Raw genomic sequence first — 27,804 nt, 5'->3', positions numbered from 1 at the left:
CCTCATACACATAATACCGCCCTCTCCTCATACACATAATACCGCCCTCCCCTCATACACATAATACCGCCCTCCCCTCATACACATAATACCCCCCTCTCCTCATACACATAATACCGCCCTCTCCTCATACACATAATACTGCCCTCTCCTCATATACATAATACCACCCTCCCCTCATACACATAATACCCTCCTCTCCTCATACACATAATACCGCCCTCTCCTCATACACATAATACCCCCCTCTCCTCATACACATAATACTGCTCTCTCCTCATATACATAATACCCCCCTCTCGTCATACACATAATACCCCTCTCCTCATACACATAATACCGCCCTCTCCTCATACACATAATACTGCCCTCTCCTCACACACATAATACCGCCCTCTCCTCATACACATAATACCGCCCTCTCCTCATACATATAATACACCCCTCCCCTCATACACATACCGCCCTCTCCTCATACACATAATACCGCCCTCTCCTCGTACACATAATACCGCCCTCTCCTCGTACACATAATTCCACCTTCTCCTCATACACATAATACCGCCCTCTCCCCGATACACATAATACCGCCCTCTCCTCATACACATAATACCGCCCTCTCCTCATACACATAATACCACCCTCTCCTCATACACATAATACCGCCCTCTCCTCATACACATAATACCGCCCTCTCCTCATACACATAATACCGCCCTCTCTTCATACACATAATACCGCCTTCTCCTCGTACACATAATACCGCCTTCTCCTCGTACACATAATACCGCCCTCTCCTCGTACACATAATACCGCCCTCTCCTCGTACACATAATACCGCCCTCTCCTCGTACACATTATACCGCCCTCTCCTCGTACACATAATACCGCCCTCTCCTCGTACACATAATATCCCCCTCCCCTCGTACACATAATACCGCCCTCTCCTCGTACACATAATACCGCCCTCTCCTCGTACACATAATACCGCCCTCTCCTCGTACACATAATACCGCCCTCTCCTCGTACACATAATACCGCCCTCTCCTCGTACACATAATACCGCCCTCTCCTCGTACACATAATACCGCCCTCTCCTCGTACACATTATACCGCCCTCTCCTCATACACATAATACCGCCCTCTCCTCATACACATAATACCCCCCTCCCCTCATACACATAATACCGTCCTCTCCTCGTACACATTATACCGCCCTCTCCTCGTACACATAATACCGCCTTCTCCTCATACATATAATACCGCGTTCTCCTCATACACATAATACCGTCCTCTCCTCATACACATTATACCGCCCTCTCCTCGTACACATAATACCGCCCTCTCCTCATACACATAATACCACCCTCTCCCCGATACACATAATACCGCCCTCTCCTCATACACATAATACCGCCCTCTCCTCATACACATAATACCCCCCTCTCCTCATACACATAATACCGCCCTCTCCTCGTACACATAATACCCCCCTCTCCTCATACACATAATACAGCCCTCTCCTCATACACATAATACCCCTCTCTCCTCATACACATAATACCGCCCTCTCCCCGATACACATAATACCGCCCTCTCCTCATACACATAATACAGTCCTCTCCTCATACACATAATACCGCCCTCTCCTCGTACACATAATACCGCCCTCTCCTCATACACATAATACCGCCCTCTCCTCATACACATAATACCACCCTCTCCTCATACACATAATACCGCCCTCTCCTCATACACATAATACCCCCCTCCCCTCATACACATAATACCGCCCTCTCCTCGTACACATTATACCGCCCTCTCCTCGTACACATAATACCGCCTTCTCCTCATACATATAATACCGCCCTCTCCTCGTACACATAATACCGCCCTCTCCTCGTACACATAATACCGCCCTCTCCTCGTACACATAATACCGCCCTCTCCTCGTACACATAATACCGCCCTCTCCTCGTACACATAATACCGCCCTCTCCTCGTACACATTATACCGCCCTCTCCTCGTACACATAATACCGCCCTCTCCTCATACACATAATACCCCCCTCCCCTCATACACATAATACCGCCCTCTCCTCGTACACATAATACCGCCCTCTCCTCGTACACATAATACCGCCCTCTCCTCGTACACATAATACCGCCCTCTCCTCGTACACATAATACCGCCCTCTCCTCGTACACATAATACCGCCCTCTCCTCGTACACATTATACCGCCCTCTCCTAATACACATAATACCGCCTTCTCCTCATACACATAATACCGCCCTCTCCTCGTACACATAATACCGCCCTCTCCTCGTACACAAAATACCGCCCTCTCCTCGTACACATAATACCGCCCTCTCCTCGTACACATAATACCGCCCTCTCCTCGTACACATAATACCGCCCTCTCCTCGTACACATAATACCGCCCTCTCCTCGTACACATAATACCGCCCTCTCCTCGTACACATAATACCGCCCTCTCCTCGTACACATAATACCACCCTCTCCCCGATACACATAATACCGCCCTCTCCTCATACACATAATACCGCCCTCTCCTCATACACATAATACCGCTCTCTCCTCATACACATAATACCGCCCTCTCCCCGATACACATAATACCGTCCTCTCCTCATACACATAATACCGCCCTCTCCTCATACACATAATACCGCCCTCTCCTCATACACATAATACCGCCCTCTCCTCATACACATAATACCGCCCTCTCCTCATACACATAATACCGCCCTCTCTTCATACATATAATACCGCGTTCTCCTCATACACATAATACCACCCTCTCCCCGATACACATAATACCGCCCTCTCCTCATACACATAATACCGCCCTCTCCTCATACACATAATACCACCCTCTCCTCATACACATAATACCGCCCTCTCCTCATACACATAATACCGCCCTCTCCTCATACACATAATACCGCCCTCTCCTAATACACATAATACCGCCTTCTCCTCAAACACATAATACCGCCCTCTCCTCGTACACATAATACCGCCCTCTCCTCGTACACATAATACCGCCCTCTCCTCGTACACATAATACCGCCCTCTCCTCGTACACATAATACCGCCCTCTCCTCGTACACATAATACCGCCTTCTCCTCGTACACATAATACCGCCCTCTCCTCGTACACATAATACCGCCCTCTCCTCGTACACATAATACCGCCCTCTCCTCGTACACATAATACCGCCCTCTCCTCATACACATAATACCACCCTCTCCTCATACACATAATACCGCCTTCTCCTCATACACATAATACCCCCCTCTCCTCATTCACATAATACCCCCCTCTCCTCGTACACATAATACCGCCCTCTCCTGGTACACATAATACCGCCCTCTCCTCGTACACATAATACCGCCCTCTCCTCGTACACATAATACCGCCCTCTCCTCGTACACATAATACCGCCCTCTCCTCGTACACATAATACCTCCTTCACCTCGTACACATAATACCGCCCTCTCCTCGTACACATAATACCGCCCTCTCCTCATACACATAATACCGCCCTCTCCTCATACACATAATACCGCCCTCTCCTCCTACACATAATACCGCCCTCTCCTCATACACATAAACCCCCCTCCCCTCATACACATAATACCGCCCTCTCCCTCATACACATAATACCGCCCTCTCCTCATACATATAATACCGCCCTCTCCTCATACACATAATACCGCCCTCTCCTCATACACATAATACCCCCTCTCCTCATACACATAATACCGCCCTCTCCTCATACACATAATACCGCCCTCTCCTCATACACATAATACCCCCCTCTCCTCATACACATAATACCGCCCTCTCCCCGTACACATAATACCGCCCTCTCCTCATACACATAATACCCCCTCTCTCCTCATACACATAATACCCCCCTCTCTCCTCACACACATAATACCGCCCTCTCCTCATACACATAATACCGCCCTCTCCTCATACACATAAACCCCCTCCCCTCATACACATAATACTGCCCTCTCCTCCTACACATAATACCGCCCTCTCCTTCTACACATAATACCGCCCTCTCCTCATACACATAATACTGCCCTCTCCTCCTACACATAATACCGCCCTCTCCTCATACACATAATGCCACCCTCCCCTCATACACATAATACCGCCCTCTCCTCACACACATAATACCGCCCTCTCCTCATACACATAATACAGCCCTCTCCTCATACACATAAACCCCCTCCCCTCATACACATAATACTGCCCTCTCCTCCTACACATAATACCGCCCTCTCCTCATACACATAATACTGCCCTCTCCTCCTACACATAATACCGCCCTCTCCTCATACACATAATACCACCCTCCCCTCATACACATAATACCACCCTCTCCTCCTACACATAATACCGCCCTCTCCTCATACACATAATACCACCCTCCCCTCATACACATAATACCCCCTCTCCTCACACACATAATACCGCGCTCTCCTCATACACATAATACCGCCCTCTCCTCATACACATAATACTGCCCTCTCCTTATACACATAATACCCCCCTCTCCTCATACACATAATACCCCCTCTCCCATACACATAATACCGCCCTCCCCTCATACATATAATACCGCGTTCTCCTCCTACACATAATACCGCCCTCTCCTCATACACATAATACCACCCTCCCCTCATACACATAATACTGCCCTCTCCTCATACACATAATACCGCCCTCTCCTCCTACACATAATACCGCCCTCTCCTCATACACATAATACCGCCTTCTCCTCATACACATAATACCGCCCTCTCCTCATACACATAATACCGCCCTCTCCTCATACACATAATACCACCCTCTCCTCACACACATAATACCACCCTCCCCTCATACACATAATACCGCCCTCTCCTCATACACATAATACTGCCCTCTCCTCCTACACATAATACCGCCCTCTCCTCATACACATAATACCACCCTCCCCTCATACACATAATACCACCCTCTCCTCCTACACATAATACCACCCTCTCCTCCTACACATAATACCGCCCTCTCCTCATACACATAATACCACCCTCCCCTCATACACATAATACTGCCCTCTCCTCATACACATAATACCGCCCTCTCCTCGTACACATAATACCGCCCTCTCCTTATACACATAATACCCCCCTCTCCTCATACACATAATACCCCCTCTCCCATACACATAATACCGCCCTCCCCTCATACATATAATACCGCGTTCTCCTCGTACACATAATACCGCCCTCTCCTCATACACATAATACCACCCTCCCCTCATACACATAATACTGCCCTCTCCTCATACACATAATACCGCCCTCTCCTCCTACACATAATACCGCCCTCTCCTCATACACATAATACCGCCTTCTCCTCATACACATAATACCGCCCTCTCCTCATACACATAATACCGCCCTCTCCTCATACACATAATACCGCCCTCTCCTCATACACATAATACCGCCCTCTCCTCATACACATAATACCGCCCTCTCCTCACACACATAATACCGCCCTCTCCTCATACACATAATACCACCCTCCCCTCATACACATAATACTGCCCTCTCCTCATACACATAATACCGCCCTCTCCTCACACACATAATACCGCCCTCTCCTCATACACATAATACCACCCTCCCCTCATACACATAATACCACCCTCCCCTCATACACATAATACCGCCCTCTCCTCATACACATAATACCGCCCTCTCCTCGTACACATAATACCGCCCTCTCCTCATACACATAAACCCCCTCCCCTCATACACATAATACCGCCCTCTCCTCATACACATAAACCCCCTCCCCTCATACACATAATACCGCCCTCTCCTCCTACACATAATACCGCCCTCTCCTTCTACACATAATACCGCCCTCTCCTCATACACATAATACCGCCCTCTCCTCATACACATAATACTGCCCTCTCCTCATACACATAATACCGCCCTCTCCTCACACACATAATACCGCCCTCTCCTCATACACATAAACCCCCTCCCCTCATACACATAATACCGCCCTCTCCTCACACACATAATACCCCCCTCTCCTCATACACATAATACCCCCCTCTCCTCATACACATAATACCCCCTCCCCTCATACACATAATACTGCCCTCTCCTCACACACATAATACCCCCCTCTCCTCATACACATAATACCCCCCTCTCCTCATACACATAATACCCCCTCCCCTCATACACATAATACTGCCCTCTCCTCACACACATAATACCGCCCTCTCCTCATACACATAAACCCCCTCCCCTCATACACATAACACCGCCCTCTCCTTCTACACATAATACCGCCCTCCCCTCATACACATAATACTGCCCTCTCCTCCTACACATAATACCCCCCTCCCCTCATACACATAATACTGCCCTCCCCTCAACACACAAAATATAACGCCCCCCCCACCCCCCCCACGCAGCACACACAATATAGCACCTCCTGTGGCACACACACAGAACAAGGAGGTTACTCAGCTGCTGGGTCCGTGGAGGCAACAAATGGAGGCCCAGGAAAGAGGTAGAGATCTGTATTTATACACATACACAGACTCACAGACTCACTCACTCACCTCAGTGGATGCTTACCTGTTGCCTGCTGTCCCCTCCTCCTCACACAGGTACTAACTGCACAGCAGCAAGTTCAGAGAGGCTTGTAACATTGTACCCGCGCTGTGCTGTTGCTTGCAGGCCCCGCCCACTCAGACATCTCCTCCAATCCAGGATTGGGGGAGGCGGCGCCTGAGGACTGTGTCTGACGTCAGGAGGCAGGACAATCTGCCGCCCCCCAATTCTGCCGCCTTAGGCCCGGGCCTAATGGCAAATCTAACAGTACAAGTAGGGGTCTTAACTCAGGACCACTCTAGTTCCTGCTTTACCTCATGTTACTCCTTTCTGTGCGAACTCGCTTTTATAACCTATTGTAGGTTAGGCCCCCAAGTACTGACTAAGCCCTTTCCGTAAAGCCCCTTAGGGTGGGTATTAGTGTATTACACTGGTTAATACACTGACACACACACACACACACACACACACACTTGATCATCATAAGGAAGACTACGATTCAGCAAATATTTTATACATACATACATATATATACACAGTGGTCGACAAATCACCAAAAAATTTACTCGCCGAACAAAAAAATCTACTCGCCACCTAGTACCACACGTGTGCTGCTTGGGCCAAAAGGAGCTCGCCACGATGTTAAATCCACTCGCCCGGGGCGTGCAAATGTATAGGTTTGTCGAACACTGTATATATATATATATATACACACACATCTAAATAAACTGCCATAGCTCTTAATTTTAATTGCATTACATAGCCTTTTTATCTTTAGAATCTTTTCTCTTAGGGGTAGATCCACAAAGCTCCATTAAACCTTTTTAAATCTAGTTTTCCTCAGTCTAAGAGGTATCCACAAAGCTAATGATATGCAAAAACAACGCCCGTTCAGCAAACTATCATCGTTATATTATCTGTATTAATGTGGATTTTTGTTGCGCAGAAAACGCATTTACCAATACAGTGCAAATACGCATTGGCATAAATATAACGTCAGTTCCAATTAACACGTGTGTTACAGACAGTTCTGCCACAAAAAAAGGAGACTTTTTATTTGACCAGTAAACATTTTGTCCCTTTATTGATTGCTCGCAGTACCTGTGCTGGAATAAAATTGTTCATTACTTCTGTCTCTTGGTAATTATTGTTTTAATATGCAGTCACATAATTGTACACGCATACTTAATACAGTCAAGATTATATACCATGTTAGGTCAGACAAATATATCGTACATTCAGTTTAATCACTAAAAACCATAGTACTGTATACTGTAGTTTATTATATAAACTTCATGTCAAATTATCAGATGCATCTCTTGATGTGTTTCAGATATTTATGTGATCCATAATATAGATCTTTATATGACACGTGAAACTTTTTTGTAATGGAAGGGTTAAGTCCTATACTCAGTAAAATCATTTGTGTCGCACGTTAGACCTGCCCTTCTTGCTAGTAGACTATTCACAGAAATAACGCTCAGATAATCCTGGTCTGGATGTGAGTAAGGGCAGGTTATGGTGCGACCTAATGATCGTAACGTTATTTCCATGCACTACCATGGACGGAGGTGTGTGGGTGTGCAATGTTATGCTTATGGCTCATTAGCATATTATTTGCAAATGAGTACGCCAGACGTCCGTTAAAAGTTAGCGATCCGATATTTCCCTAGTTAACGCGAAGACATAGTAACGCAAATCCGCTTTGTGGATATGCACTATAGGTAGCAGTACATTAAATGGGGGGTAACATCATGATACATTGTTTAGCAGAGCCTTGTACATTTATTTCTTCCTGGGGCACTTATCCAATAAGATGAGACTGAGAAAGGCCCGTTCTCATCACTGTACTGTATGTCACCAGATTTATTAAGCACTGCTATTGCATAAGACTGCTTCCAGCAGTGGAACACACCCTCAGGGTCATTTATCAAAGTCTCCCGGCTTAAAAACGGGTACAAAAACACTGCACCAGATTCATCCATCAGGAAAATCCCATTTCAATGGGTATGTTTTCCTAGAGGAATCTCGGGCAGTTATTTTGCTTCCGTTTTGCAGCCTGGGACTTTGAGAAATAACGCCACCTATGTCCTATTTTAGGGAATCGGGGTAAGGTTCTTACTGCTCAGTAAATAAGGCCATTAATATTTGTCTTAAGTACTGTAAATGTAGTACCTTAAAAAAAACTAAAGTATGGTAATGAACACTCACTGAAAAATACACATAACAGATAAGATGTTACAGGTTTCTCACTGGTTTAAATGAAATTCATGACATGAATTATGGTTTGTGAACTGGACTTAAAGCTGCAGGCCAAGCAAAATTCTATATGTGTTTTTTTTAAATAAATAATTTCTGTACTATGAGAAAATACTTGTAGCATTTAAAACAATTACATAGTTACATAGTTGCATAGTAGATGAGGTTGAAAAAAGACATAGGTCCATCAAGTTCAACCTATGCTAAATTTAGACAACAGATACTTTATCCTATATCTATACTTACTTATTGATCCAGAGGAAGGCAAACAAAAAACCCCATTAAGGGAAAAAATTAATTCCTTCCTGACTCCAAGAATTGGCAATCGGATTAATCCCTGGATCAACATCCTTCCCATGTATACTTATTTGGTATATCCCTGTATACCTTTCCCATCTAAAAAGATGTCCAGCCTTTTTTTGAACAAATCTATTGTATCTGCCATCACAGTCTCCATGGGTAAAGAATTCCACATTTTAACTGCCCTTACTGTAAAGAACCCTTTCCTTTGTTGCTGGTGAAATTTCCTTTCCTCCAACCTTAAGGGATGGCCCCGAGTCCTTAGTACTGCCCGTGGGATAAATAGTTCTTTTAAAAGCCCCTTGTATTGTCCCCGAATATATTTGAATATAGTTATCATATCCACTCTTAGGCACCTCTTTTCTAATGTAAATAAATCTAATTTTGCTAGCCTCTTCTCATAAGTTAGATTGTTCATCCCCTTTATTAATTTGGTGGCTCTTTTCTGCACTCTCTCTAGTTCCATAATGTCTTTTCTTAGGATTGGTGCCCAAAATTGTACTCCATATTCAAGGTGTGGTCTTACAAGTGCTTTGTAAAGGGGCATAATTATGTTTACTTCCCTTCCATCCATTGCCTGTTTGATGCAAGATAAGATCTTGTTTGCCTTTGCAGCTACTTCATGACATTGGGCACTATTGCTAAGCCTGCAGTCTACAAGCACTCCTAAATCCTTCTCCATCAAGGATTCCCCCAATATATCTCCATTTAATTTGTAAGTTGCCTTTTTATTCCTTGCATCCCAAATGCATAACCTTACATTTATCTGTATTAAACCTCATTTGCCATTTACCTGCCCACATTTCCAGTCTCTCCAAGTCCTTCTGAAGAGAAATTACATCCTGCTCTGATGTAATTTACATGTTTAATGTATTCTAATGTAACAGGCATTTTTGTTCTCATAGCAACCATTTACAAAGTTACATCCCCTTCCTCTTCTGAAACAGCATCACCTTTTTGAACCCTGCCCTCTCTAGCAGTGAACCAATTGAATCTAGTGCCTGCCTGGTCACATGATCTTCTTCACAGAACTTTTGCTGTCAATGCAGCAGAAGATTACCCAAGATGCCCTTGGTGAACCCCTAGCCAAATTTCAGCGATCAATTACAGGACAATGGATCGATCAGCAACTTAGCTAATCACTTATCAGTGTGTAGATTGTATTGATGCACACATTTTTTTTTTTTTTTAAACGACAGATTGAACTACAACAGGGTTAATGGGTGAAAAAAAAAGTTTGAGCAATGTATTTGTGTCATTAGTTTCCATATTAAAAGGGAATATGAACTGCGTCATGTTGGGAACACTGAATTCCAGCAGGTTTATTGATAGCCCTGTAACTACTTTGTACAAGTTTGGTGATAAGATTTGTCAAACACTGTACAAAGTTTCCAAATTCTTTCTTTTGCATGAAAACATTAAATGTTGAACAAAACATTTTGTTTGTTTTTTAAAAGTGTCAACCAGATCACATTCCACCTTTGATAATGCTCCCGTCTTGGTTCACTTTAGTCATAGGTTCGACGGTCTATTTAACAGTTACAAACATATAAGTACAGTACTCGAAAAAGCATTTAGCATTCTTTATTTGTTTAGCATTTCTTAGAGATTATTGGGATACATATCTAATCAATGCACAACAATGCAATTTCTTTCTGTTACTCTCAACAAAAAGATAATAATTACAAGCAAACATCTCTGGTGTGGTAAAGCATTAAACATGAAAGGAAAGAATCATATTAGAAAGCATTAAAAGGTAAGTGAAAAGCTACCATAACAATGTATTTACTTGTAATTCTGTGTCACAATTAGCAACTCTACAGTTATACACAATCATATGTCACTAGAATATTGCATCTTGTACTTGCATTCAGTGTAAAAGGAATCTTATACAAATGGCTCTTTATCTGCACTCTGTTTATGTTTGCTGTCACTTACTATTACCATCAACGTATTATGGCTACTTTGATGCCTGCTTCCAGCTTCACCATGCACAACCAACAACCATGTTCAAGATGGAGAATCCAAAATGAGGATACTGTACGTGTGTCCTTACGCGTTGCTATCTCAATATCTCTTTAGGAATTAAAGGACATGTTGACTAATAATGCAAAATAGAGTTGTTTATTGAGGAGTCATAACCAACATTTCAGTTCCCTAAAAGATCTTTATCAGGAATGTGAGATTTTAATTAGATTTTATATTTCTTTAACCCATGTCTGGTTGTGCAAGATACTTAATGTAGCTTGAAGATTATTCCTGAAAGGAATAACAATGATACATTTAGGAATTTCTACCAGTCTATGGTTTATCCAAACAATCAGCCTAGCAACTACGATTGTCTTTACTGACAGACAACAAAATGTATCACTGTGGAAAGGAAGTTAAGTATCATCAATATTGACTACTAATCACTCATGCACATGGCACAAGAAAGCCACCATAAAACTCACAGCACTCCTATCACCATGGCACCTATCTAAACCATCAACAACATGACCACTTCCTACAGCAGCTACCATCACAACCATTCCAACTGCAATACTGTAGTGAGCCCACTGTATGATACTCATACAGATCACACAGCCATTACCACCAATATACCGCAACATGACATCATCAACATTGTCAGAAAACCTATTACATTGTCATTGTGCAACCTGGAATCCAATTATATGTTAACATATTCCAGCCCCGCGTGAGTATGCTGTGAAGGTGCTTCCTGGTGATGGAGACTGGTTCGATTTCATGCAAATGAAGATACTAAGGGGTCAATTCTATAAGTTCAATGGGGATTTCCGGCTCAAAACGGCCTAAACGGCTGCTTTGTACTGTATAGAATTTACCTCGAAATGTATATGTCAATTTTGATATCATTTTATTCCCATCTAATTTTCTTCCAACTAATATATAAAGGGAGAGATCTATTCATACCCAGAAGCACATGTTTATATCTGTCCCTTTTTGTTAAATTAATAACCGTGGTACATAAGATTCTCTCTTATTTATAGATACAACACATTAAATGTTTATCAGAGTAATTCAACTTGATTAGAATGAAAACCAAACAGATTTGTTTTTCAACACTTCATATTCTTAATTGTTGTCCAGAATTCACGAAAAAGTATCAATCTCAATTGTCAACAGTAATCCTAACTTTAATATCATTTTAGGTATAATGAGAATGGCAGTTAAGTATTGGTTCTCATAACACAAAATAATGAAAACAATAAATAATTCATATATTGCTACTATAAACCTAGTTAATATCTGTCTAAACATTAATTGTACTGCCATGCAATAATAAACAGCTAGATACTCAAGATAATATTTATTTAACTAATTAGTTATTTTGTTTCACTTTTCCTCTTCCACGAAGTATTTTTCCTTCACTCCAGTGGCGACCACAGCAAAGAATAATTCGGGAAGGAAGGTTCTAACATAGATAGCTGCTTTTGGAATGGGATTTGCCATAAACACCTCTTGTTTCTTTCTGCTTACGGCACGAAGAACTTCCTCTGCTACTTCCACTGGGTGCACCCCATAGGATAGCTTTCTGAAAAAGACTTTCAAAGAAAATTCACATTTAACATCTACTTCTGTATTTAAAACAGCCGCCTATGCCAGGATGCATAAATGTGACATTCCATCCATAATGACACAGCCTTGGGACAGCACCAATTTGCAGCTATAGGTATCTGTGTGCCTTTGCTATAACATTTGGAGATTTTCAATCTATCTGCTGTGTACTGTAGCACTGTCTGCGGGAAGATTGAACTGCCTGTTTTTGATATTATTGATATTTTACCTTGTTTGTTTAGCTTCTATGGAAGTAATAAGGAGACCCTGGTTTTATGGGCTCTATACAGGTACCTTCAGAATAACAAATGGCAGGAAAACACAGAAATTGGGGTTTTAAGAGAGTGTGACAAATATCCAAAAAGAGAAATGTTCCCTCTGCCAGTCTTCCTGACTCTGCCTCATCTGCCTTAGATCTCGGACTCTACATCTGTGCTAAACTCAGGGAATCTTAGTAAATGTCCAGAAGAGGAGAGAGGACCCTGGAAAGCTTGTCTTATACTATCAATTGTTAGTCCAAATAAAAAAGTTATCACCCAATGTCTATTTTTTTTTTTTTTAGAAATCTGCAAGCAAGTGAGCTAGATACACACTACTGACTATCACACTACTGACTATCACACTACTGACTATCACACTACTGACTATCACACTACTGACTATCACACTACTGAAGACTATCACACTACTGACTATCACACTACTGACTATCACACTACTGACTATCACACTACTGACTATCACACTACTGAAGACTATCACACTACTGACTATCACACTACTGACTATCACACTACTGAAGAAACACACTACTGACTATCACACTACTGACTATCACACTACTGAAGACTATCACACTACTGAAGACTATCACACTACATCCACCACCAGTTTAAGTTCTTTCAAATCTAAGGCTGTCTCACATTTTAATCTGGTCTGTAACTGTTACATACGCCTATAATATACATCTTCTCTAACTGTGCACTCAATGTATTGTATATAATGTATACCCTGCTCATTTATGTAACTGTATTTGTAACCATGTATTATTTGTTTTACTCTGTGCCCAGGACATACTTGAAAACGAGAGGTAACTCTCACTGTATTACTTCCTGGTAAAACATTTTATAAATAAATAAAATAAATACTACTGTATGTAAATTAGGAAGTTTCAAAATTGTGTATTTTGTACATAATCCAAAATGTTGGAATTCCAACTCACATGCAGATTGGGAAAAAAAATCTAACGTGCGTTCCAATGAACGCGTGTTACAGCCGTGTAACGCGTGTGCATTATCTTAACGTAACACCCATGTGCATGCTCAAATTCAAATAAATACACGGTACATAGGCAAGTTTATTAGCCATTTTATATTTTTTATATGAATTAAAAAATTATTTCAGCTATGTTAATTACTGGAAAAATTCACATGTGAGCCGGTGCATCTATTATACCTAAGGATATATTAGATAAGTGTTTTTATAAGTGTAACTTTGATCATTCTTCATGAGCAATATATTATCTAATAATTTATTACTCCTGGTAATGGCCATATCATAACGTTTTTTCCCTGCGCTAACCTTAATGGAGTTTAGCGGATCTGCGATGTTAGGCTAATGGGTCATTAGCATCTTATTTGCATATACGTTACCTATATGTTCGTATAAATGTACCGATGGGTTATTTAAGTGGTTAACTCAAGGTTATCGTTATTCTCTTTAGTGCATAGGCGTTGGGATTAACGCAACATTAATTTTGGTTAATTTATGTTAAATAGGATAATGGAGCTTTGTGACTCTGGGCCCTTGTGATCTTCAGCAAATCAGTCTATTTCTCTGTGCCTCAGGCAAAAACATACATTGTAAGCGCTTCAAAGGCAGAGACTTCCTAGGACTGCAAAATGATACGTAGATTGTCAACGCTATACAAGAGCATATTATTATAATTAGATTAACTTGGTACTAGTTTTGCTACAGTACACAATGAAAGATACGATGCTTGTGTATGGAACACTGTTTGTGGGTTAGAGCAGGGGGGCGCAAACTTTTTTCCCTGCGCCCCCCTGCCGGCTGTCCCCTCACTCCCGCGCCCCCCCCAACCCCAACTTACCCGCGCTCCGGCGTAATGACGTCACGTTGCCATAGCAACGTGACGTCACATGAGTGCCATGGTGACGCAGGAGGAAGCCGCCGGAGCCACGGTAAGTTAGGTTTGCAGAGGCCCTGCAGCTCCCCCGGCACTTAATTTAAGTGACTTCGGGAAGCGCGCGGGGCCTCTGTAAACCCCGCGCCCCCCGTCGGTAGTCTTGCGCCCCCCCTGGGGGTCGCGCCCCACAGTTTGCGCACCGCTGGGTTAGAGAACGTTTTGTCTGAAACAGAGTTTACATGTATGCATTCCAACGAGAATGTATCCACAGACACTAATCTATTTACTCACTCCGCTTTGAAATCGTTTGCGGCTTATGTATAAACTGTGTGTGTTTCAATAAGATTTAGTGCCTGCCCTTAGTACAGCCTGGCGCGAACACAATTTCCAGCATCTTGTGAAATGTTATCTGCCTTGAAACAAGTTTATAATTGTGGTTTATGTAGGAGTTTAACGAGCTGAGGTAAACACTGAGTTTATGACCTCAAACACAAGATTAATGCCTGTTTAGCAGAACAGAAATGTCTGAAAACAACAACTAGTGAAGATAAAATACTTTTTGTTTAAAGCATCTGGAGGTACCGACATGTTTAAAATATCTGGAGGTATTAGGGTTGCCAGGTGTCCAGTATTGAACCGGACTGTCCTGTATTTGGACACTATCCAGTAAAAAATTAGAGGTAATACCTCTTTGGACATGTATGTGTCCGGTATTACCTCTTTGGACATGTATGTGTCTGGTATTACCTCTCTGGGCGTGTATGTGTATTCCGGTATTACCTCTCTGGGCGTGTATGTGTATACCGGTATTACCTCTCAGGGCGTGTATGTGTATTCCGGTATTACCTCTCTGGGCGTGTATGTGTATACCGGTATTACCTCTCTGGGCGTGTATGTGTATACCGGTATTACCTCTCTGGGCGTGTATGTGTATACCGGTATTACCTCTCTGGGCGTGTATGTGTATACTGGTATTACCTCTCTGGGTGTGTATGTGTATACCGGTATTACCTCTCTGGACATGTATGTGTATACCGGTATTACCTCTCTGGGCGTGTATGTGTATACCGGTATTACCTCTCTGGGTGTGTATGTGTATACCGGTATTACCTCTCTGGGCGTGTATGTGTATACCGGTATTACCTCTCTGGGTGTGTATGTGTATACCGGTATTACCTCTCTGGGCATGTATGTGTATACTGGTATTACCTCTCTGGGTGTGTATACCGGTATTACCTCTCTGGGCGTGTATGTGTATACCGGTATTACCTCTCTGGGCGTGTATGTGTATACTGGTATTACCTCTCTGGGTGTGTATGTGTATACCGGTATTACCTCTCTGGGTGTGTATACCGGTATTACCTCTCTGGGCGTGTATGTGTATACCGGTATTACCTCTCTGGGCGTGTATGTGTATACTGGTATTACCTCTCTGGGCATGTATGTGTATACTGGTATTACCTCTCTGGGTGTGTATACCGGTATTACCTCTCTGGGCGTGTATGTGTATACCGGTATTACCTCTCTGGGCGTGTATGTGTATACTGGTATTACCTCTCTGGGTGTGTATGTGTATACCGGTATTACCTCTCTGGACATGTATGTGTATACCGGTATTACCTCTCTGGGCGTGTATGTGTATACCGGTATTACCTCTCTGGGTGTGTATGTGTATACCGGTATTACCTCTCTGGGCGTGTATGTGTATACCGGTATTACCTCTCTGGGCGTGTATGTGTATACCGGTATTACCTCTCTGGGTGTGTATGTGTATACCGGTATTACCTCTCTGGGCATGTATGTGTATACTGGTATTACCTCTCTGGGTGTGTATACCGGTATTACCTCTCTGGGCGTGTATGTGTATACCGGTATTACCTCTCTGGACATAATGACCTGACCGGCTTGGGGGGCCGCGGGATTTCCCAGAGCAGGGAGAGAGCAGGGCTGTTGCAAGGAGGCTGGGCAGCTTCCTCCACCCTGATTGGCTGCATTACCCAGCAGCAGCTAATCAGATGGTGATTGGAGCCTGAGGGTGGGGCCAAGGAAAAGAGGAAACCGCATGGAGCGGAGAGAGGTGTGTATGTCTCTCGAGCGTGTGTGTGTCTCGAGCACATAGATCATTTCCCCATTGTGTCCAGTATTTTTGGAGAAGCCGTCTGGCAACGCTAGGAGATAGAGGTATCGGCATGTTTAAAGTATCTGGAGGTACCGACACGTTAAAGTATCTGGAGGTACCGACATATTAAAGTATCTGGAGGTACCGACATGTTAAAGTATCTGGAGGTACCGACATGTTAAAGTATCTGGAGGTACCGACATGTTAAAGTATCTGGAGGTACCGACATGTTAAAGTATCTGGAGGTACCGACATGTTAAAGTATCTGGAGGTACCGACATATTAAAGTATCTGGAGGTACCGACATGTTAAAGTATCTGGAGGTACTGACATGTTAAAGTATCTGGAGGTACCGACATGTTAAAGTATCTGGAGGTACCGACATGTTAAAGTATCTGGAGGTACTGACATGTTAAAGTATCTGAAGGTACCGACATGTTAAAGTATCTGGAGGTACCGACATGTTAAAGTATCTGGAGGTACCGACATATTAAAGTATCTGGAGGTACCGACATGTTAAAGTATCTGGAGGTACTGACATGTTAAAGTATCTGGAGGTACCGACATGTTTAAAGTATCTGGAGGTACCGACATGTTAAAGTATCTGGAGGTACCGACATATTAAAGTATCTGGAGGTACCGACATGTTAAAGTATCTGGAGGTACCGACATGTTAAAGTATCTGGAGGTACTGACATGTTAAAGTATATGGAGGTACCGACATGTTAAAGTATCTGGAGGTACTGACATGTTAAAGTATCTGGAGGTACCGACACGTTAAAGTATCTGGAGGTACCGACATGTTAAAGTATCTGGAGGTACTGACATGTTAAAGTATCTGAAGGTACCGACATGTTAAAGTATCTGGAGGTACCGACATGTTAAAGTATCTGGAGGTACCAACATATTAAAGTATCTGGAGGTACCGACATGTTAAAGTATCTGGAGGTACTGACATGTTAAAGTATCTGGAGGTACCGACATGTTTAAAGTATCTGGAGGTACCGACATGTTAAAGTATCTGGAGGTACCGACATATTAAAGTATCTGGAGGTACCGACATGTTAAAGTATCTGGAGGTACCGACATGTTAAAGTATCTGGAGGTACTGACATGTTAAAGTATATGGAGGTACCGACATGTTAAAGTATCTGGAGGTACTGACATGTTAAAGTATCTGGAGGTACCGACACGTTAAAGCATCTGGAGGTACCGACATGTTAAAGTATCTGGAGGTACCGACATGTTAAAGTATCTGGAGGTACCGACGTGTTAAAGTATCTGGAGGTACCGACGTGTTAAAGTATCTGGTGGTATCAACGTGTTAAAGTATCTGGAGGTATCAACGTGTTAAAGTATCTTGAGGTACCGACATGTTAAAGTATCTGGAGGTACCGACATGTTAAAGTATCTTGAGATAAGAGAATCCATGAGGTAATGCTGATGGAAAAACTAACCGCCTTCCTGAAAAGAACAACAAAATCTTTCTATAAAGTCTGGGAACCATGGCTGATCCGAATAGCACAATAAAACAGACCCACACCTAACTTGAATTAGGTGAGACATGAGATCTACCCCCACACAGTAAGCTGAGGAGATCGAGCCCACACCTCCCCCCCCAAAATCCCCATCCACCCACCTCTCCCACCCTCTTTCTTTTTCTCTTTCCTCCTTCTCGCCTGCCCGCTCGACCCAGGACTACGGGCCGAAGGCAAGACGAGGCTATCCATATGGGAAAAATAATAGAAAACTCTGTATTAGGCAAAGATATACCTGAAAACCTGTAAAGCCGTATGTTGTACAAATGCCTAATAATTTTTTTTGAAACAAAGTATCTGGAGATACCGACATGTTAAATATCTAGAGGAACCGACATGTTAAAGTATCTGGAGGTACCGACATGTTAAAGTATCTGGAGGTACCGACATGTTAAAGTATCTGGAGATTCTGACATGTTAAAAAAATCTGGAGGTACCGACATGTTAAAGTATCTGGAGGTACCGACGTGTTAAAGTATCTGGAGGTACTGACATGTTAAAGTATCTGGAGGTACCGACATGTTTAAAGTATCTGGAGGTACCGACATGTTAAAGTGTCTGGAGGTACTGACATGTTAAAGTATCTGGAGGTACCGACATGTTTAAAGTATCTGGAGGTACCGACATGTTAAAGTATCTGGAGGTACCGACATGTTAAAGTATCTGGAGGTACCGACGTGTTAAAGTATCTGGAGGTACTGACATGTTAAAGTATCTGGAGGTACCGACATGTTTAAAGTATCTGGAGGTACCGACATGTTAAAGTATCTGGAGGTACCGACATGTTAAAGTATCTGGAGGTACCGACATGTTAAAGTATCTGGAGGTACTGACATGTTAAAGTATCTGAAGGTACCGACATGTTAAAGTATCTGGAGGTACCGACATGTTAAAGTATCTGGAGGTACCGACATATTAAAGTATCTGGAGGTACCGACATGTTAAAGTATCTGGAGGTACTGACATGTTAAAGTATCTGGAGGTACCGACATGTTTAAAGTATCTGGAGGTACCGACATGTTAAAGTATCTGGAGGTACCGACATGTTAAAGTATCTGGAGGTACTGACATGTTAAAGTATCTGGAGGTACCGACATGTTTAAAGTATCTGGAGGTACCGACATGTTAAAGTATCTGGAGGTACCGACATGTTAAAGTATCTGGAGGTACCGACATGTTAAAGTATCTGGAGGTACCGACGTGTTAAAGTATCTGGAGGTACTGACGTGTTAAAGTATCTGGAGGTACCGACATGTTAAAGTATCTGGAGGTACCGACGTGTTAAAGTATCTGGAGGTACTGACGTGTTAAAGTATCTGGAGGTACTGACGTGTTAAAGTATCTGGAGGTATCGACGTGTTAAAGTATCTGGAGGTACTGACATGTTAAAGTATCTGGAGGTACCGACGTGTTAAAGTATCTGGAGGTACTGACATGTTAAAGTGTCTGGAGGTACTGACATGTTAAAGTATCTGGAGGTACCGACATGTTTAAAGTATCTGGAGGTACCGACATGTTTAAAGTATCTGGAGGTACCGACATGTTAAAGTGTCTGGAGGTACTGACATGTTAAAGTATCTGGAGGTACCGACATGTTTAAAGTATCTGGAGGTACTGACATGTTAAAGTATCTGGAGGTACCGACGTGTTAAAGTATCTGGAGGTACTGACATGTTAAAGTATCTGGAGGTACCGACATGTTTAAAGTATCTGAAGGTACCGACATGTTAAAGTGTCTGGAGGTACTGACATGTTAAAGTATCTGGAGGTACTGACATGTTAAAGTATCTGGAGGTACCGACATGTTAAAGTGTCTGGAGGTACCGACATGTTAAAGTATCTGGAGGTACCGACATGTTAAAGTATCTGGAGGTACTGACATGTTAAAGTATCTGGAGGTACCGACATGTTTAAAGTATCTGGAGGTATCGACATGTTAAAGTGTCTGGAGGTACCGACGTGTTAAAGTATCTGGAGGTACTGACATGTCAAAGTATCTGGAGGTACTGACATGTTAAAGTATCTGGAGGTACTGACATGTTAAAATATCTGGAGGTACAGACATGTTAAAGTATCTGGAGGTACCGACATGTTAAATATCTGGAGGTACTGACGTGTTAAAGTATCTGGAGGTACCGACATGTTAAAGTATCTGGAGGTACCGACATGTTAAAGTATCTGGAGGTACTGACATGTTAAAGTATCTGGAGGTACCGACATGTTAAAGTATATGGAGGTACTGACATGTTTAAAGTATCTGGAGGTACCGACATGTTAAAGCATCTGGAGGTACCGACATGTTAAAGCATCTGGAGGTACCGACATGTTAAAGTATCTGGAGGTACTGACATGTTAAAGTATCTGGAGGTACCGACATGTTAAAGTATCTGGAGGTACCGACATGTTTAAAGTATCTGGAGGTACTGACATGTTAAAGTATCTGGAGGTACTGACATGTTAAAGTATCTGGAGGTACCGACATGTTAAAGTATCTGGAGGTACCGACATGTTTAAAGTATCTGGAGGTACCGACATGTTATAGTATCTGGAGGTACTGACGTGTTAAAATATCTGGAGGTACCGACATGTTAAAATATCTGGAGGTGTTAAAGTATCTGGAGGTACTGACATGTTAAAGTATCTGGAGGTACCGACATGTTAAATATCTGGAGGTACCGACGTCTTAAAGTATCTGGAGGTACCGACATGTTAAATATCTGGAGGTACCGACGTGTTAAAATATGTTGAAGATATTGAAAAAACTGAAATAAAAAACTAGAGATGCACCAAATGCACATTTCCACCAAATGAAATCTCAGATTGTCTTAATTAAAAAGCTGCGACATTCTTCAGCATACATAATAATAAGTACATGAAATTCATTATTTGATGTCATAATTCATTATGGCCAAAATGACTAGGATAATTATAATATCCATGAGTGTAGCAACAAACGATTGGGGCTAATTCCTTTCACCAACGGGTTTCAAACAGGATTTCCAAGGGTGGGATTGATAATGGCATATATTTTATTTTTCAAGAAACAATCTGGATTTCGTATATTTTTAATATATTGATTGAAAAAGGTTATTACATTTTCTTTCAAATTAAATAAAATACAATATGTAAAGATGTTTGATTATTTTATTTTTAAAAGCCATATTTCCACTCATGTTAGATGCACCATATACTAGGTAGGCTGTGTTTCCATGAAGTTATAATTCGGTCTTAATGGTTCTGCAGTATTTAAAGGATTGAAAACCACTACCTTATGCAACTCAAAATTTAAAAATGGGAATTATGACCCAATTGTTCATAAAACTGACCAAACTGAGCCTAAAGTGAACTTGATTAAGTTCAGAAAATTATATTATTCTCTCACCTATCAAACTGTATCTGCTCTGCCATCTCTTATCCAGTCGCTCATTAATTAACTAATGCTTATTAAATGCTAGGCCACCCTACCCTTATTTTTTTCCTTATTTATGCTAAATTATTTTTTACAGGAAGTATTTAAAATTGTAGTTTTCATCCATTTCCTTTTCTTACCGGCTAAAGATATTGGGAAATCATCCAGAGGCGGTTTTAGAGAAATTATTTTTTGCCGCCATCCTAAGAACAACTGATCCTTTAAAGATATTAATATTAGCGCGAAATAAGCAAACCATCAAATACATTTATTCTTACATTTCCAAATAGATGCCTCCCAGTTTCCAGGCTGTGGTTGAACGTGGTAAGACCGGATAAATGTAGGACTCACAGTGCTAACGAAAACATCAAACTCCTCCACCTCTGCACGGAGGCAGTCAAAAAATCCCTGAGCTGCATGTTTGGAAGCTGCATCTGTATAGGAAAAAGGAAAACATAAAGGGCCATAATTACTAAGCAAGAGCTGCTACTTTATAAGACAAACGTCACGCTGGAAGACTCCTTATATTCCATTCATGCCAGTGTTCTGCAAGGAGTCTTCCAGATACGGACAGTGTCATATGGAAGAAGACAGAACTGCTTAGGAAATATGGTCCAAAGGGTCCTAAGAAGTGTTACCTTATAAGGCGCCTTCCATGCTGGGAGACACTATACGGCCTCATTTAAGTGAATGTAACATAAAGGGCTATATTTACTAAGCCGCAATACCCCATAAGACACCTTCCATGCTGCGAGACACCTTACAATCCATTAAATTGGATGGGCTGTAAAGGGCATATTTGTTCAGTTGTGCTAGAAAGTGTCTTTTGGAGCTGCCCAAAATATGTATGAATCAATACAACAAAAGCTGTGCTTGGATATACTGTAAAGTAAGGAACTTTTTTAATAAAGTAAATAGATTTTTAAGCACCTAAACCTGGCAGCGTTTTTGAATCCAGGAAAAAGGTGTAATGCGAGTAATAGATCCCATTATAATACTGTATGTGAGTAACTTAAGCCTAACGCATCCTACTGCCTAAATAACTGGTACCAAACTAGAACAAAACACTGTGACATATTAATGCAAAATTTGCATCAGTTTACAGTAGTTCCACAATTGACTCAATTCATACACCTCCAATACTGAAAGTAATTCTGAATACTGAATATATCAGGTTTGGCTGAGGTATTTAGATGGTTATTAAGTCATATAACTATGGTTTCCCATCTCACTTGGTGAAACAATTTTAGTGTACCTGTGCATGCACAAATAATTTCTTGGTGAGGTGGGGGTGAGGTGGGGGTATATTTTATATGTATTGGGGAGGTGGGGGTATATTTTATATGTATTGGTGAGGTGGGGGTATATTTTATATGTATTGGGGGAGGTGGGGGTAAATCTATATGTATTGGGGTGGTGGGGTATATTTTATATGTATTGGGGAGGTGGGGGTATATTTTATATGTATTGGGGAGGTGGGGGTATATTTTATATGTATTGGTGAGGTGGGGGTATATTTTATATGTATTGGGGAGGTGGGGTATATTTTATATGTATTGGTGAGGTGGAGGTATATTTTATATGTATTGGGGAGGTGGGGTATATTTTATATGTATTGGGGAGGTGGGGGTATATTTTATATGTATTGGTGAGGTGGGGTATATTTTATATGTATTGGGGAGGTGGGGGTATATTTTATATGTATTGGGGAGGTGGGGGTATATTTTATATGTATTGGGGAGGTGAGGGTATATTTTATATGTATTGGGGGGGGGGAAGGGCAATCTTTTACCATTATGTCCAGTATTTTTGGGCAAACCACCTGGCAACCCTAGCTGCTGCACCCCCTACAGAGATAAGTATCTCGGGAAGCAGGGGTCCCCGGAGCTGAAATGAATGAGGTTCAGCTCTAGAGACCCCCTGCTTCAATTTAATTTTATGAATCTGGGCCAGAGGTTTTAGTAATTTGATGCTAATTTCAGAACTGCCACTAGATGGCGGTGTAGAACAGTAATTTTCCTTTGGTTGACAATAAGCTATTACTTAACGCTGCAGTTCAAGCTAACGCTTTAAAAAACTGTATTCATTTTATTACCATTTAATATGTGTTCAATACAACCTGCACACTGACAAGTGATTAGCTAAGTTGCAGATCGATCCGTTCTCCTGTAATTGATCGCTTTGCACAGGGTTATTTAATTCAGTTATTGCTGCAAAACAGTACCCCCGATGCAAGGTTCTGTGTGACCAGGCCGCGACTAGATACAATTGATGCACTGCTAGAGAGAGGGCAGCGCACAAGAGCCAGAGCCTGTCGCAGAAGAAGAAGGGGGTGTGACTTTGTAAATGTTTTCTATAGAAACAAAAATGCTTGCTACATTAGAATACATGAAAAATGTATTTTAAAAAAATGCTTCAAGTATTTTTTCATAGTACAGAACTGATTTATTTGAAGAAAAAAAAACACACATGTAGGTTATTGCTCGAACTGCAGCTTTAAATGAACATCTACTGTACTTCAGTGTTCTTAAACCAGGGTTGTATGTAAAATATATATATATAACTTAACTAAGTGTGGTGAAACCTATCCTAAGCTTCATTTTTGCAAAGCCAGTATAACTGATGAGACACATTAAGGTCGAAACGGCTGTCTGTGGGGGGGTTTAGTGCGTCTGCAAGGGACCAAGCTTTATGTATCAGGTGTAAAGTATCAGCAGTTATACTCCTATGCTTCGTTAAGGTGTGTTTTAAGGTGGGTCTAAAAGGTGGATAGAGCGGGTTCTAGTTGGATATTGAGGGGAAGGGCATTCCAGAGGTGTGGGGCAGTCAGTGAGCAAGGTTGGACCCGCCCGGTCGCGTGCACTATGGGCAGCTGCGACTGACTTCCGGTACTTGTTTTGGCGCCGTGCGCTTTCGCAGTCACCGTCACTGCAACTATAAGCTCGGCCGAAGGCTGCACTGACAAGGGATAAAACTGTCCTGATGTGTTGTGGAAAAACTGCTGTTCTGAATAAAGACCGTGAGAAGTTCCTGGCGCCCTGTTCTTCTTATTCACTCCTAACAGCCTTGGCCTGAACCCATGAAGAAAGCACCCTGAAAAGAAAAAGGTAACCCACTGAGCTAACACTTCACCTGGAACAAGTCTAAGGCCAAGTCCCCTGTGCCGCTGACCGCGCTCATGCTTGGAGAGCGGTGACATCACCAACTCTCCAAACATGAGTGACGGGTGTCCGCGCTATTTCGCAAGCGCGCGTGGGGGGGCCTTGCAGGAAAGCTGAGCGTGGTTCAAAAACAGATTTTTTTGTTTATGCAAGCGCCAAGCGTGGGTGAGCGTCCGTGCCTGCGCACAAGCGCTCCGCGTGAGCGGGGACTTCCAAATTTAAATAGCGAGCATTTACTTCGTCAAGCACCGCACGGTCAGCGCGGTCAGTGGCACAGGGGACTCAGCCTAAACCCTGTCAGGGAGAATCAGAGACTTTGAGAGAAAGAGAGAATTTATGCATACCCTATCTCTGGCTGCCATGCGGGATAGGGGTGTTATATATACAAGCAAAGGAATGGAAGCAGGCACACGGTCTTTCTAAAGGTGCAGTTTATTGTGCCACCAAAGGTCCAACGTTTCGGCAAATAGATTGCCTTTATCAAGGAGAGGGCTACCTATAAAGGCAATCTATTTGCCGAAACGTTGGACCTTTGGTGGCACAATAAACTGCACCTATAGAAAGACCGTGTGCCTGCTTCCATTCCAAGACCTCTGGGATGTCTGGACCTCCCTGGATACAGCGCACCGGCAGATAAGTACCCCCCTCCAGCACCTACCAGCGGTGTGCATGTGCTTCTACATATGTGTTATATATACAAGACATTGCATGCACAGTTAAAGATAATATATATTATAGGCGCATGTAACAGTTACAGACCAGATTAAAATGTGAGACAGCTTTAGTTTTGAAAGAACTTAGACTAGTGGTGGCTGTGAGAGTCTCTGGTAGATTGTTCCAGTTGTGGGGTGCATGGTAAGAGAAGGGGAAATGGCTGCATACTTTGTTGAACCTTGAGACTATTAGAGAGGGTTGGGGTTCCTTACACTGCATCTGTTCTCAGACGCGCTATTAGAGAGGGTTGGGGTTCCTAACAATGCATCTGATCTCAGACGCGCTATTAGAGAGGGTTAGGGTTCCTTACAATGCATCTGATCTCAGACGCGCTATTAGAGAGGGTTGGGGTTCCTTACACTGCATCTGATCTCAGACGCGCTATTAGAGAGGGTTGGGGTTCCTTACAATGCATCTGATCTCAGACGTGCTATTAGAGAGGGTTAGGGTTCCTTACAATGCATCTGATCTCAGACGCGCTATTAGAGAGGGTTGGGGTTCCTTATACTGCATCTGATCTCAGACGCGCTATTAGAGAGGGTTGGGGTTCCTAACAATGCATCTGATCTCAGACGCGCTATTAGAGAGGGTCGGGGTTCCTTACAATGCATCTGATCTCAGACGCGCTATTAGAGAGGGTTAGGGTTCCTTACAATGCATCTGATCTCAGACGCGCTATTAGAGAGGGTTGGGGTTCCTTACACTGTATCTGATCTCAGACGCGCTATTAGAGAGGGTTGGGGTTCCTTACAATGCATCTGATCTCAGACGTGCTATTAGAGATGGTTAGGGTTCCTTACAATGCATCTGATCTGAGACGCGCTATTAGAGAGGGTTAGGGTTCCTTACAATGCATCTGATCTCAGATGCTATTAGAGAGGGTTGGGGTTCCTTACAATGCATCTGATCTCAGACACGCTATTAGAGAGGGTTGGGGTTCCTTACAATGCATCTGATCTCAGACACGCTATTAGAGAGGGTTGGGGTTCCTTACACTGCATCTGATCTCAGAGTTGCTATTAGAGAGGGTTGGGGTTCCTTACAATGCATCTGATCTCAAACGCGCTATTAGAGAGGGTTGGGGTTCCTTACAATGCATCTGATCTCAGACGCGCTATTAGAGAGGGTTGGGGTTCCTTACACTGCATCTGATCTCAGACGCGCTATTAGAGAGGGTTGGGGTTCCTTACAATGCATCTGATCTCAGACATGCTATTAGAGAGGGTTAGGGTTCCTTAAAATGCATCTGATCTCAGACGCGCTATTAGAGAGGGTTGGGGTTCCTTACAATGCATCTGATCTGAGACGCGCTATTAGAGAGGGTTAGGGTTCCTTACAATGCATCTGATCTCAGATGCTATTAGAGAGGGTTGGGGTTCCTTACAATGCATCTGATCTCAGACACGCTATTAGAGAGGGTTGGGGTTCCTTACAATGCATCTGATCTCAGACACGCTATTAGAGAGGGTTGGGGTTCCTTACACTGCATCTGATCTCAGAGTTGCTATTAGAGAGGGTTGGGGTTCCTTACAATGCATCTGATCTCAGACGCGCTATTAGAGAGGGTTGGGGTTCCTTACACTGCATCTGATCTCAGACGCGCTATTAGAGAGGGTTGGGGTTCCTTACAATGCATCTGATCTCAGACATGCTATTAGAGAGGGTTGGGGTTCCTTACAATGCATCTGATCTCAGACATGCTATTAGAGAGGGTTGGGGTTCCTTACAATGCATCTGATCTCAGACGCGCTATTAGAGGGTGTTTGTGTTCTGCTGAATTTCACAATATAATTATGAGTTCCTTAACAAAAAATAAAAATAAAAAAAGTTTAAAACCCCTGATCTAATTACATTTATAACACAGTACAATTCTAAAGCTCAGCCTGTGGGTTGATGTTGATACAAACT

General features: G+C 42.7%; 1 protein-coding gene across 1 annotated transcript in view; it reads right to left on the bottom strand.

The window, feature by feature from the left end:
- Positions 1-10,799: 10,799 nt before the first annotated feature.
- DHRS7C (dehydrogenase/reductase 7C) overlaps positions 10,800-27,804 on the bottom strand; it is a 36,824-nt gene continuing 19,819 nt past the window's right edge. The window contains exons 6-7 of the mRNA XM_075579592.1: positions 22,300-22,455; positions 10,800-12,796 (exon numbers count right to left, since the gene is read on the bottom strand). Of these exons, the coding sequence (XP_075435707.1) occupies positions 12,588-12,796; positions 22,300-22,455 (365 nt within the window). The 3' untranslated portion in view covers positions 10,800-12,587. The remainder of the gene's footprint in view (positions 12,797-22,299; positions 22,456-27,804) is intronic.

This window comes from Ascaphus truei, chromosome 22 (assembly GCF_040206685.1).
Source record: "Ascaphus truei isolate aAscTru1 chromosome 22, aAscTru1.hap1, whole genome shotgun sequence".
In the NCBI taxonomy this organism is placed as follows: Eukaryota; Metazoa; Chordata; class Amphibia; order Anura; family Ascaphidae; genus Ascaphus; species Ascaphus truei.
The sequence above is the reverse complement of the archived record's forward strand: the minus strand, read 5'-3'. Positions and strand labels throughout refer to the sequence as shown.